The 14,042-nt window shown below is 36.2% G+C and overlaps 1 protein-coding gene and 1 long non-coding RNA gene across 4 annotated transcripts in view; one reads left to right on the top strand and one right to left on the bottom strand.

Annotated features, from left to right (window-relative positions):
- Positions 1-10,387, top strand: part of LOC122635880 (serine/threonine-protein kinase S6KL) — a 33,917-nt gene extending 23,530 nt beyond the window's left edge. For 2 of the 3 annotated variants that reach the window (XM_043826573.1, XM_043826574.1), the window contains exons 8-9: positions 9,737-9,961; positions 10,061-10,387. In XM_043826573.1, coding sequence (XP_043682508.1) covers positions 9,737-9,961; positions 10,061-10,174 — 339 coding nt within the window. In that variant the 3' untranslated portion in view covers positions 10,175-10,387. Of the gene's footprint in view, positions 1-104; positions 249-9,736; positions 9,962-10,060 lie in introns of those variants that run through there. The other variant, XM_043826576.1, reaches the window with a different exon arrangement.
- A 1,732-nt stretch (positions 10,388-12,119) lies between these two features.
- Positions 12,120-12,757, bottom strand: LOC122635882. The gene is made up of 2 exons (XR_006328778.1): positions 12,601-12,757; positions 12,120-12,232 (listed from the first exon to the last, which is right to left on the bottom strand). It is a non-coding gene; the product is annotated as an uncharacterized LOC122635882 (long non-coding RNA).
- Between the last annotated feature and the right edge of the window lie 1,285 nt (positions 12,758-14,042).

The following is a 14,042-nucleotide window of genomic DNA, read 5'->3' as shown; positions in this document are numbered from 1 at the left end:
TCTCTCTCTCTCTCTCTCTCTCTCTCTCTCTCTCTCTCTCTCTCTTCTCTCTTCATCTCAACTATTCTCGTTTCTCGCATTTTAGCATGATTCACTTTCCTTAGAATTCGATGACTCGTCAGGAGGAAGCCAATCGTCGATTCTCAACGAGATGTATGTACGTTCTTATTATGCGCAAGATACGACGAGCTAGCTATCGGTACGTAAAACACGAGAGGACGTTTGTAAAATAGCCGGATAGAGACTCGTTACGAGTAGTTTATTCCTCGTTGTTATTACGCATTTCATGGAATTTATTTTTAATAAATTTCACATTGATTATTGTATTCCTTTGAAAGATGAAATGATTTGAAAAAGATCGATCGAATTATTTTTCTTCGAAGTTTCGTTTCTTTCCTCTTTTGTTCAATTAAATTGTATCCTCGTTCAATATATTTCGATTTAGATCAACAAGAATCGTTCTGATAAAGGAATTATGCTTTTTGCAAGATGTGCAACAATAGTGTGAAATTGTTCATAGCTTTTGTAATATAAAAGAAAATTCTATAAATTTGAATGGAAGTTAACAAAGTATTTAGCGAGTTTTACCATTTTTCTAGCGAATAACCCGTGGAATTAAAGTAGATATACGGAACGAGCTTCCCATGTTCGTTGCTGGAATCGCGAAGAGCACAAACTGGGAGTGCCAGTGTACTTCTCTCTTTCTCGGTGAAGGAGGAATAGGAAGAAAAATAAGAGGACGGCCTGCCGCGGCCGGCAGGATTAACGGGTGCTCTCACGAACGATCGAAGAACCTGGCGCCAGTCTCTAAATTAGTTGCTTCGACGTGTCTCGAGAACGTCGACGATCTTTTCTCCCTTCTCCGATTTTCTTCATCCTTCCTTTTCTACTACCTCCTAATGCTTCGACAGCATGTCACGAGTCTTGACTCGATAAATTCAAGGGGATTAATCTATCATTGATTTAACATTTTCATAAGTACGTCAATGTTTCTAGTAAGAACGGTAAAGACCATTGATTCCTATGTTTTCTTTCATGATAAATAAGATAATTATGAAAAATATGCAAATTTTATAAAAAGCCCATAAGTACCGTTCATCAAATATTCGATCACTAATTCTGGCAAAGTAACGGGAATGGATTAAGATAAGAATTTTATTCCAAATATACCAAAGTAGGCGTCGGGTCATGGGTCATGAGTTTCATGGGTCAAGGACGTTGTTCGCACAAAGTACATACTTTCAAGGTCCAGAGCAATGGTATTAAGATGATGAAGAAGAAAAGAAGAACGAGGAAAAGAAGAAGGAGAAGAAGGAGAGAGTAAGGGAAGGTAATGACAAGACTGTGGAGGATGAAGCCGGTCGAGAGAGCATTGGAAGGGAAAAAGGACCAAGGAAGAAGAAGACGAAAGAGAAGAAGAAAATAGAGGAGTAGGAGGAGGAGGTTCCTCTCTCGGCCGGTGAAGCAGGTTTGGCTTTTTGCGTGGCGTTCAGCAACCGTATCGGCGCGAATCCCCGTATATGGAGGCAAGCGAGCAAGAGGACGAGAGGATCAAGAAGAGGATGGGTTAAAAGCGGCCTGGTAGGGCTGGAAGGAAGGAGAACGAATGGACAACGAAGACGACCAAGAAGAGGATTGTGCTCGTAGCAGCGTGTCCAGGAGCTTCGTCCTTCGAGGTTTTGCCTCTTTCGAGCCAAGTTCACCGACCTATCCCTGCTTCCCTTCGTTCTCTTCTCTCCTTATGTCCCTTTCGTGGCAACGATCGAAGACGAAGGTGCTTCGAAGCAACCGGCCAGAAAAAAGGATTACTTAAGAATAGTCTGGGAGCATTTATTTATCACGTCTAATCATATTCGGAATGATTCTTTTTTATTTTATTTTTTTGTGTTTTCTTTCGACTTTCTTCAGTCTGCATCTTCCTTTCTTCCTTTTTATTTCTTTTTTTAGAAATCTACTTTTGACCAAGATTCTTTCTCTTTCTTTCTTTCTTTCTTTCTTTCTTTCTTTCTACGAACAGTTAACGAGTTTTTGGTGCCTTGGGGTCCAAAGCTACGATCGAAGAAAAAGAAGAAGGGGGAGAAGGTCCTAAACCAGTAATAACTTGAACCCTCCGATGGTCCATGATATAGTGCACGGGATCACGGACTCGAACGTTGTTGTTGTTGTTGTTGTTGTTTATGCTGATGCTGTTAGGTCTCTAAAAATATGACTTGGTTCTTGCAAGTCCTCCGAAAGATCCTTTCTTGTAGACTGAGAATGGGTTCCGCCTGGGTTCTCGGTTATTGCCATTGGACGGTTAGATGTCGATCTTCGATAGTGTCGGTCATATCGAATAGGGGAAAAGAGAAAGTGAAAGAGAGAGAGAGAGAGAGAGAAAGAAAGAAATCTTCATGAACGTAATGATATAATTTGACAAAAGTTTCTAAATTTTATCCAGACGACTTTTCGCCGTGATCCGAAACATTTCGGAACATTCTAAGATTTTCTCATCTAATGATAAAGATGAAATCGAAAAGAAGGCAATCGTTCATCTTTTCGCGTATTGAACGTATAAATAAACTGGCATTCGACGATCGTGGAGGAACAAGAAGTGCTATCTCCCGTAATGATGTTTACGGACAAGGCGCGTCGTGCACTCTTCAAGGGAAGAAACAACGCACGTTGGACGTATATTGAATGCGCAAATCCGTGCAAACCTCGATACGTACGTAATGTTCCTATCTTGAGGTAGGGATTGGAACGATCGTCTTTGTTGGAACTACCTACCTCGTTTCGATTTCGTCCCGATTCTGAGGATCTCTTTACGATAATGGAAGTTCTCCCAAAGAAATGGAAGAGAAGAAGAAGCAGAAAAAGAAGAGACAGGAGCAGAAGAAGAAGGAGAAAAAAAGAAGAAAAAGGATGGGCTTGTCTGGATAGAAGAAATGAGAGAGGGAGAGAGATGGTTCTTGAGATTTCGAGAGTGATACGTTCGCATCTTTGGTATCGAAGGCTTAGTAGAAGAAAATAATGTTCGCAAGGCGAACCAGCTCTGTTTCTTTTTACGCTCGTTATGTCCATGCTTTGTAGATTTTCTACGTGTGTGAGAGAAAGAGAGAGAGAGAGAGAGAGAGAGAGAGAGAAAGTAAACCCGATTACCAAGTCCACGGATTTGAAGCTTCTCGTAATCGACGTTGAAAGGCCATTTTAGTATCAGAATTCTTCTAGCTTAGAGATCAAAGAGAATTCTCGAAAATTTCGTAAGACTCCTCGATGATCTATCTACTTTTAGAAATTCTCCATAGATAACAAATAACATAATTTAGCCGATGTCGATCGATTCGGATTTCTTCTTAACAGATCTTTTCTTCGATATTTTAAAATTCGATCGGATCTAAAGATCAAGAAAAGCGCAATATCCTATTATTCCCTACGCGTATCTCCTTCAACATTGCAAAAACTCGATGGCGATGCTCGTGAAGGCATCCAACTCGAACCAGTCCATCCTCCTTTCTTTCTTTTTTCTTCTTTTTCTCTCTCTTCCTACCGCAGGGACGAAAGACGGCTCGCGTGCTGCGAGTCTCGCGCCAGACCCCTTCGGTAATACCTTCGCCACTGCTCTTTACCACCACCTTTCCCAGCAGATCCATTTATAGATCGCGTGCATTAATCGCAATGTGCGTGCCTATGTCCATGCACCTCCTGCGTATCCATAGGGCCAGAATAGTCATAGCAACCGAGTTACTATGACGTTTGTTACCTCGTTTCCTCGAGAGGAAGGAAATATCTTTGGAGATAGTTACTTGATCGATATTTTGTCATATTCGTCACTCTCTTAAATTGCAATTTTGTTTTCTTCTTTTTTCTCTTTCTACAGCATGAAACCAAATTGAATTTCTTGGTGACGATGATTCTAGAGAGAGAGAGAGAGAGAGAGAGAGATATTATACCGATGCGAGCATGTATATCTTAAATATTATTCAGACCACGAGATACCGTGTCTCGTGAAACAGGTACGCTCGTTACATCTTCTCACGAACAGTATTAGCGAGGGAAGCACGAGATAACCGCTATCTTCGCTTCGGTGTAATTGCCCTAAGCCTGCTTCTCTATGGTCTCTCATCGGATATATGTATCTACGTAGCTACGAATGAGCTCGTTTCATCACCTAGCTATCCAAGCAAGCTATTTATATATCTTAGATTACTATACGTACGAGAGTTTTATGATATTAGATATAAATCGTCAACATCAATCTTGAGCTCGAGATTATATTGCAGGTTTTGCTCGAGACAAACGGTCCTCGTTGCTCTGGTCATCGCCATATATTCATCGACATCGATCTAGATTATTATTTTCAATGTTCCCGAGATTAGTACTAATTCCTTTTAAACAATTATCATCCTTCCTATGTAGAATTTCATATCAAAGTAGAATACGGTCGATGATAAACAAAAAAAAATGTAGATTACTTTTATCCATATCTCAATGTTTATATTTCACAATGATAAATATGGATTCTGAATGATTTATCTCTCTCAAGAAAGATAAAAATTAAAGATCGGTCAGGACACTTCATCGCGGCAAATGAATATCAAAAGGGATTTCACCCTAGCTAGAAGCAGCATTCTGAGTTTACTTGCGGGTACAGGGCAGGTTTATAAATAGCTGCAGGAGGAGGAATCGTTGCAGCTTGAGGATTGCACGAGCGGCTAATACGCGATGGCGATTACTACTGGCGCCAGCAAAGTCGGCTCTTTGTACCGGACTTCTCTCTAATGGCAAACCCTATGGTTAATGGGAAGTTAATATCTGCCATGTGCTGGCTACAGACTACAGTGTTCTTCCTCTTTCCACGCCTTCTTCCTTACCTTTTCATTCTTTTTATCCTTTCCTCATAGCTCGATCGTCCTTTTAATAGCCTTCTCTTAACCGACGAAATCTTATAAACTGTGTTTTCTTTGCTCTGTTTCTACACAGTTATGTATACTTATACATGTACCTATGTTATACTAAATTTCCCATTCAATAGAATCCAAGAAAAAGATAATGATTCAAATCGGCACACACACTTTATAGTTTCTTAAGAAAAGAAACCTCCGAGTGTCGTTAAATAGAAGAAAAATCAATGCACATTGAATCATTATGGTACCACTTTAGAAAAAGGCTCATCGTTGGTATAGATCGTGCTAAATGAAGTTAACTCGAGAAAAAGTATATCCCGTAACGATGGTCGTGGAATTTGTCCAAAGTACAAGCTCGTTATTATACTTCACTTCGTTAGCTCAATGCTAATCTGTCGGAAGAATCTGTTAATTTTGTTCGAGCTTATGTGTTCGCAAGAAATAAATCTTCCTCTCTCTCGTGCGATATCTATCTATGATCTGAATTGTAAATTCTCTTAAATTTATGAATCAAGAGATTTGCCGTTATTTCGATTAACGTTGATCAGATCTCGATAGAGAAGTCATCGGCCTCATTCTCGTCTTTACTTTTTCGTTCGCTCGCGTTCGATCGATCGTGCGCTCGAGAGAATTCTTGACAAGGACTCCGCCTTCGGCGCCAACGTCGTTGATGGATTCGTAATCGTCGATCGCTATTTGTAGATTCTAGCTCGATGTCGTCGATCCTACGACTTCTTGAAAAAGCTCGTCATCGTGCCAGGAATAGAACTGGACGGTGCCTTCTCTGGTCGATGCACCGCAACAAGAAACGAGTTTGCGAACGTCGTAACACAACCGATCGACCGTTTCTTCTTCTTTTTTATCCTTTTCTTCTTCCTCTTCTTCTTTTTCTTATTCTTGCATCTGCTTTTATACACCTGAGAAATCTCTTTCGGATTATTTCAAAAGATGATATATTTGAATTATCAAGTTTCACAATATCATTTGAATTACGAGAGAATTATAATCTTTTTCAATGTTTATATATTTTCAGAGATTTTATACAAACTGCAAGGACTTTTTTCTGCTTATTCTTCTTCTATCTCTTATCACGTATCTGACAGAATCTCGTCCATATTTGAAATACGAACAAATATCAACATTTTCTTCAATATCTTTACGTTTTTAAACAGAGATCTTACACAATTATTAAGAAGATTTGCGTACGTGATGACCAAGATGCTTCTAAAATCCTTGTCGCATTTATCGTCGAGCGAGTATCCTCGCGAGTGGAGAAGAAACGGCACGGACAGACGATAAATGTGCGGGAGCGAGCGCACAAGTCTATCTTGGGGCTTCCTTTTCGTTTCGTGACATCCGTTTCGTTCGTCTCTTTAAAGTCTTCAATCGTTTATCTCAAAATTAAGACCGATTAAGTCGAATCAATTAGTACGTTGACTACTAAAGGTAAAGATAATAGGTGGTCTTCTGTACAAGCTCTAATAAAAATTGATGACAGTGAAATTTATTTATATCTTTTATTTCGAAAAAATCATATAAGACGAATATTACGAATTGATAATAGTCTTCTTTTAATTTATTGACCGCATATTTGCTTTTCACAATTTAACAGTCACTCTCATATTCTCTAAAAAATTCTAACAAACAAAATAGACATAAAGGAAGCTAGATCCGATAAATACTTTGTCACTTCTACATAGGAAACTATGTATGAGAGGAAACTTCTACTAAGGAAACGTCTTGCTGGTAACTTCATTTTTTCAGAGAAGAGAACCTTATATATCACGTAGAAAAGTTAGCCCAACGGAAAGCTTCAAGCTTTAGAACTTCCTGAAGGACACGTGGGCTCTCGTCAAGTTGTACTCTTAGCTAGTGCACACAAATTGTGTGCAATTATGAGAGGGACACACGCATGTATATACGTTTGTACGTACATATGTGTTGATGTTAACGAAAGGATCCGCGGATAGTCGCTCAGTACGGTTCGCACCGAGAAGTTGAACTTTGAGTTTGAGTTTACTCAGCAATTAGCTGCTGCTCTTGGCTATTTCTCTCTCTCTCTCTCTCTCTCTCTCTACTTCTACTTCTTTCTTTTCTTTTAACAACAGATAGAAAGAAGAGAAAAAACGATCGGTTCGAAGAAGACAAGTTCGACGACACGAATTTTTCGCGTCTCGAGAAGCTTTCTTTTGGTTCGTCTAGACGCCGATTCTTTTGAGAGATTCTTCATAATCCATCCGATCTTTTATTAGTCAAAACTTTATACGTTCAAATTAATTTGTTAAATCAATTTTCAATCAATTGACGTGTAGATATATACGAAATGTATTTTGATTAAAAATCAAACAAATCATTCCAAAAGTATAACGTAAATTCCTTATAGACAAAAGAATATTACTTATTTCTTTTTATAGAAATCTTTGTGAAGAGTTAAATCTTTGAACTTTTATGTTTGCGTAACTCGACATTTTTTAGGATAACATTCTATAGCACTTCTTTTTATTACAAAATATTATCATATTTTTATTAAAATAAATGCTGTAAAAGAAATATGTTTTTGTACATTGGACATCCTGTATACGAACAGATTAGTTTAACAATTCAAACTAATTAAATAAAGAGTACAAAGGATTAACTCTTTTTATCCTGTTAAATGGTATTAGCGGTATCAATTACACACGCACAAACACGGACTTTACGTTGCAACCATATAGTCCGATCATGCTGATTATCAACATGTGCGTTATTTCGTAAAACAGATACTCGAATCCTGATTTCAACACTATGTATTCTGATATCCGTTGTCTTTTCGACAAACGTGCAATCCAACTGACTCTATAATAGAACCCAACTGGGATTAGCTATTTAACGTATGTCTCTTGTTTTTACCTCGTTTCTCGTGGCTTTCCATATTGCGACAATGCAACGAGCATAACTCTTCGTTGTAGAAAGCATCCTTATCGCGTTCTTCGCGTATTTCATCCTTTTCGCTTCGACACGAAAGATCGAAAATGGCGAATGAACATATTCACGAGAATCTCATCGGAATCTCTTCACCATTGTACACCGTACATACGTATATGATGCATGATGTTATTCATAATATGATAAATAGACAAATCATACATCATCCAGACGAGAATAGCTTCGGGATATATTATAGATACATCTATAAATTAGTGTGACGCCATTAAACTTACGCTCTTTCGTGATTTACGTTGAGATCAAAAAAAAAAAAAAAAAAAGAAATAAAAAAAGAAAAGAAATATAAAATCGTTCTAAAAGATTCGTATCTATAATCACTGATCGATCGTACGCTTATACCGTTATTCTCGGTCAAGGTCCTCGTCGAGATGGAAATTGAAATGTCCCGTTCACCGTAGAGGATCGAATCTCCTTCCTGCGTTTTTTCTTCTTTATCTTCTCTCTCTCGCTCGCTCTCTCATTATATCGTTGTTGAGGTTGATTGTAAACACACATCGAAATAAAAGACGATAAAGTCATAGTGACTAATGAGCGATAAGTTCGTGGCAATCGGTGAACGTACTACGAGAGGAGAACGCGTGCTGGTATATTCTCAAAGATCTAGGATGATATTTATCCGAGACGGCCGATGGTCTTTCTTTTAATATCACGCGTTCTCTCGTGCAAGCCGTTTAAGATGGCGTTATGAGATAAAATGATAGTCACTACGGGGTAGCGTGTAAAAAAAGAAGAGATTAAGATAAAATTCATTGAATCGTTGGAGAGACGTTCCGTGACACTGAAATTATTCGATTAATTCAAAGGATTAATTATATCGCGGTTAATTTTACATACTACCAGATTTCTATTTTCCTTTTTGAAAGATCCTACAGTGAATGTTTTTCTTATTTCAGTCAAAATGAATTGAATTTAAAAAAAATCAAATGTATATACACATATGTGTCAATGTCCTTGAAAAGGTTAATGTACAAGAATGACTTTGCTTCTCTCTTTCTACGATTGACTTGGAGATTTCAGGAAAAAAAGAACTATACTCACTCCGTTATTTCTATTTCCTTCTTAATTACACGCAACTCTGGTGCTGTGTATTTACGATCGTTTCTAAGTTCCTCGATCACCTATTCAATTTCCCGCGATTAATTAGGATCGATCGTCATTTTATTTTTATTTTCAAAATGGTCGCTTTGAAAGATGCGAGCTTTCGATAAAAATGGCGGTACGTGGTATAATGAAAGAAATCCGTAGACCAGCATAAGATCGCGTGAGATTGAGCATAGGTTGCGTGTACTGTAGGAGAGGCCGGAGGGACACGAACGTGCGAATAGGTTGAGGGTCGCGAGTGGCCGTTGACCCTCCTCGTATGTATGTGCTAGTCGCGTAATATCGTAGCGAACGTAAGTACATACGTACACGTTGCCTCTCTATAGATGCGATAGAATCCACATTGGTAATAGCTTCGCTAGTTTACCGACATTCTCTATCTCTCTCTCTCTCTCTCTCTCTCTCTCTCTCTCTCTCTCTCTCCTTTTCTACAACTCGCGTGCGCAAATATTTATGTACGTGCCCGCAAAAGGAGAGGACCGAGAGAGAGGGAGAGAGGTGGAGAGAGGGAGAGAGAGGGGGAGAGAGAGAGAGAGAGACCTTGGCCCTTGAATGTCTCGAAAGAGAGTCAAACACGCTGTTCTTAGTTTGATTGAAAATCCGATTTCGATCATTTTGGACTGAATAAGTATCCTATTCTATTTTAATATCTCTATAGATTATTCTATTGACTTTTTTCACGTATTTTTACATTCTCAAAATTTTTTGAAGAAATTATAATTACAGAAGAAATATATATACGTTTTTTTTTTATTTGTTTGTTTCAGTATCCATCCATTGCACCATGCGAACTTTTCTCAGATCGCATCGAGCAGAATTCTCCCCTCCCACCGGGAACTTTACCAGTCGGTACAAATCTCTCTCACGCAGCAACAGATCTTCTCAAACGATTATTGCAGCCGGATCCATTATTGAGACTTCGATCGATATTAACCCTTCAAACGCTTGCTTTTTATATGGGCCATAACGTGCAAAGTTATATGTATAAAAAAGTAATTGAAAGATCGCTTCTGTTACAAATGACATGAGTATTGTTGGTTTTTTTAATATCTTTTTTCTTTTATTTATTTATTATTATTTTTTGTTCATAGGAATCTCCATTTAAGATATTGGGCAGGTCGAAAGAGGCATCGAAGAATTCTTTGAATGCACAAATGCGCTTTGACTTCGCCGACTTCGACTCCTTCGTCGTTAGAGATCGTTGAATGTGTAGAGCAATGGTGAAAGAGAAATCCGCACTATAGTAAAAAATGCAGCGTCTATGTTCTATATCCATTAAATTTATGGCGTAAACCATTATAAAACAAGAATGATGAACAGCCTTAAGCTTAAATAATTTATAATTTCAATTATTTTATATTCATTTAGTCAATGTATGCGTGTATGGAGTAAATCTAACTAATCTTGAAACAATAGTATATATAATCGCGAGGCAATCGTTATACATGTTTTGATAAAAAATTTTATATCTATTCTTTCATAGACCTCTTCCCACCACGTCGTCACGTTTTATTGCTTTTTATATTGATTTCTCTTTATTTTATATAAATTTAATATTGTTTTTCTTTTATTAACACTTTTTATGCTTTTAAATATATTATTAATAATGATTACTATAATGAATTTACCTAACTTTGAATTTACGTAACCTTTAAAAAATATTTATCAAAGGAAAAGTATTATTTTCAATTTGTTCCAACTTTCAATACGAACAGATAAGTAGATTTTTTTGAGTTATATATATATATATATATATATATATATATATTATATTTAATAATAAAAATCTGGAACGTTTACAAATCGAAAATTTCAATGTCATTAATAACGAAAGAAGAAAATTAATTGCAAACTTTCATTTTGCACATTTCTAATGCATTTCTCTAAAAAATTATTTTATATAATTTTATCTGATCTGATAAATTAATATTAATCGATGCTTTTGTACATCTATAATTGACGAAATATTGTATAGCAATAAAGATCTCTTTTGTTTTTGCTCGATTATTTTTGTTTTATTCTCAGTCGGTAAATTTCTCAGAAATGACTCCATGCCGAACATTAATAATTTCTCCCTATTAAAAATCTAGCTCTACGTATTAAAACAAGAACATCTGTCCATATATGAAGAGGAAATATGTATATAAAACTGATTTCTCGATGGAGTTATTTTTAGTTTGTGAAATTCTTAGAAATCTGAAAAATATAAGATCATATCAGCATAGAATAAGATTAAAAGTTTTCTCTCTCTCTCTCTCTCTCTCTATTGCAGGGAGGAGGATGTGCATATATATATACGCTCGTACATGAAAATTGAATATAATGCATTCACGACTATTAATGCAAAATTATTGATCGGAGCATCATAAAAAAATATGACACAATAACTCCCCGTGCGCTTTACGAAGCCGATTTTATTTTCGTGTATATCTTTTAAACGTGATGATACGAATTGGTCGACCAAACTTACGAACGTGGTCTCTTAAAAATCACGCGTTCTGCCATCGATTGATATACTGGAAGAAGGTGTGCGTTAGAGCAAATTTGCTGATCATGTACATCTTTATTGCAAGTATTTGGAAAAAATAATACTTTGTCGAATTTTTATCTATAAATATCGAATAATACGTCATTTACAATTCAAGTGAAGTGTATCATAATTTAATAATAATTGGATCGAAAACGCACGACTATCGAAGAGAAGAAAAAGAAACAAACAATTATACATCGCGAAGTAATATATTGAATGTATATAACGGTGGGTATAAAAAAAAGCCATCACGAAATGTGTCATATATCCTTCGGACACGACAATCTATATATCTATATGAAACACTACTTATATGCCTATATAAAATACTATCTATACACCTATGTAAAGCCTGTATAAATTCCAAGAACTGGACTGACGAACTGACCTATATGATTTCTTAGAAAATACCTGTTTTCGATGAGACTGTAGAGGACGAAAAGACTCATATTTTTATACACAGCCAGTGCACACATACCCACGAATATAGAATTTGGCGATGTACATTCGTAATAAATGATCTTCTTAGACGTACATATGCCTACGTATTACACGTAATTCTTCGAAAAATCCAAGCTTCCGCGTTATGGTTTTGTAGGTTATGTTTTTTCTTCTTTTTCAATTATTGAACAAATCCTTAAAAAATAATTTACTTGACGGATGTATTATTCGCTAACACTGACTTTATACACCTCGGGGCTCTGCTATTCTAACTCGTAGAACTCTTGAAAATCTGGAAAGTGTAATATTAACCACTGCAGGATAAGGTTAAGTGTGCGTGTATGCGTGGTGGTATATGAAAATCGGAAATAACACAAAATATCAATCGATCACAACTATTAATGTAAAATTATTAATCGGAGTATTGTTAAAAAGTGAGAGAAGTATTGATATTGTAAAAACAAAACTGGTAAAAGTGAAGAAAAAATACGACGCAATAGTTTCCCAGGGAGATCTACGAAAGGCCGATTTTATTTTCTCAAATCTCTTTTAAACGCGTTAAGGGATCGACTTTCAAACGCAGCCTCACGAAAATTGTGCACTTAGCTATTATTCGATATATAGGAATAGGGTGTACGTAAGAAAAATTCTACTAATTACCTGTAATTAACGAGGACGATACGGTCTCGTGTCTGACTGGTGCAAACTGGAACGGGAATGGCGTCATCTATACTGTGAAGGTAGTTAAACGATGTCAACAAAAACGAACTTTTGAATGACTTTGAGAGTACTCTCTCTTTCTAAATGTGAAGACTTCGAAATAAATACTTCTGTTGTAACAACTTCGAGAATAGAAGATATTCGTATGAAAAATAATTGTATTTGGCCGTATGAACATTTTCCTTACAAATATAGTAAACGTTATAAATGTGTTTACGAGCTTTATTTCAAATTGAAATGATTAATTTTCATAGTTGGAACTAGTAAGACATCCGTTTAGATAGTTTTTAACTTCGTATATCATATTTTTAATGTTTTGATATTTTCATAGAAATAGATCGAAACTTTACAAACATGTGGAGAAGCCATTGTACGGATGACGCAATAGGCCAGCACGATGGACAACTTAGTTTCCTTACTGCCGCTGAATCCGCTGTTCCGAGTTATTTCGTCCTTTCGTTAATCGCAGCTAATTAGAATATTTTATCTAACGTACATCCTTACTTTATATACCAATCGATTGCCAAAAACACCATTTTCGCAATTGAATATACTAACATCGATCACGCTTAACTGCGAACTTATTTCACTGCGTTCCTTAATCTAATATAACCATATAAGCAATTGTTAGTTTCTATGATAGAACGAACCAAGTACGACGTTCGGAATTTTCGTCGTCAGTTTTGTCTATAACAAGAAATGGTATTCGACACCCGACGACGACTGGTAAGCGATAATTGACAAATATTGTGTTATTTGTTATTGCTGTATTCTTTACGAAAATGTTTAGTTAATTCTATGTTTATCTTTTCAGAACGTGTGCATCGTGATTTCGTTCATTATCATTAACAGTACATCGTGGCGTATGTACTTAAAAATATGCAAGATGGATTTGATTACAGTTAAACAGAATTGTTCTCTCTTTAAGTTTGTACGTTCATTCTTCGATTAAGTAATGTTCTTTTATCGAAACTTTCTTTCGTCCTTTTCTTTCGATTACGCATGTTTTATTGAATGTGTTGTATATATATATTCAATAGCTAAGGATTTTAAATTCATTCTATTTTTATAGCATTCTTGTAACTTTATTTCTTTAATTTTATATTAATGAATTTAATGTGGATTCTTTCAACATTTATTGTTGACGTATGATTAGTAATCGACATCATCGGAATAAGGAGTATCGATGCATATGACTTTTATTTCATTCATTGATAAATATTTACTGAAAATCTAAGAGTTTAAGTTTTACACGATCGTATAAATTGCATCCTAGAACTACGAATTCTTCTATTATCGTTTGCAGCTATGGACGTCGTTGGAAATTTATTTGCGCGATAAACGATATACGGATATCATAAACTAATTATATTTTAATCTTT

This window comes from Vespula pensylvanica, chromosome 20 (genome assembly GCF_014466175.1).
Source record: "Vespula pensylvanica isolate Volc-1 chromosome 20, ASM1446617v1, whole genome shotgun sequence".
Lineage (NCBI taxonomy): Eukaryota > Metazoa > Arthropoda > Insecta > Hymenoptera > Vespidae > Vespula > Vespula pensylvanica.
This window is presented reverse-complemented; position numbering and strand designations above follow the sequence as displayed.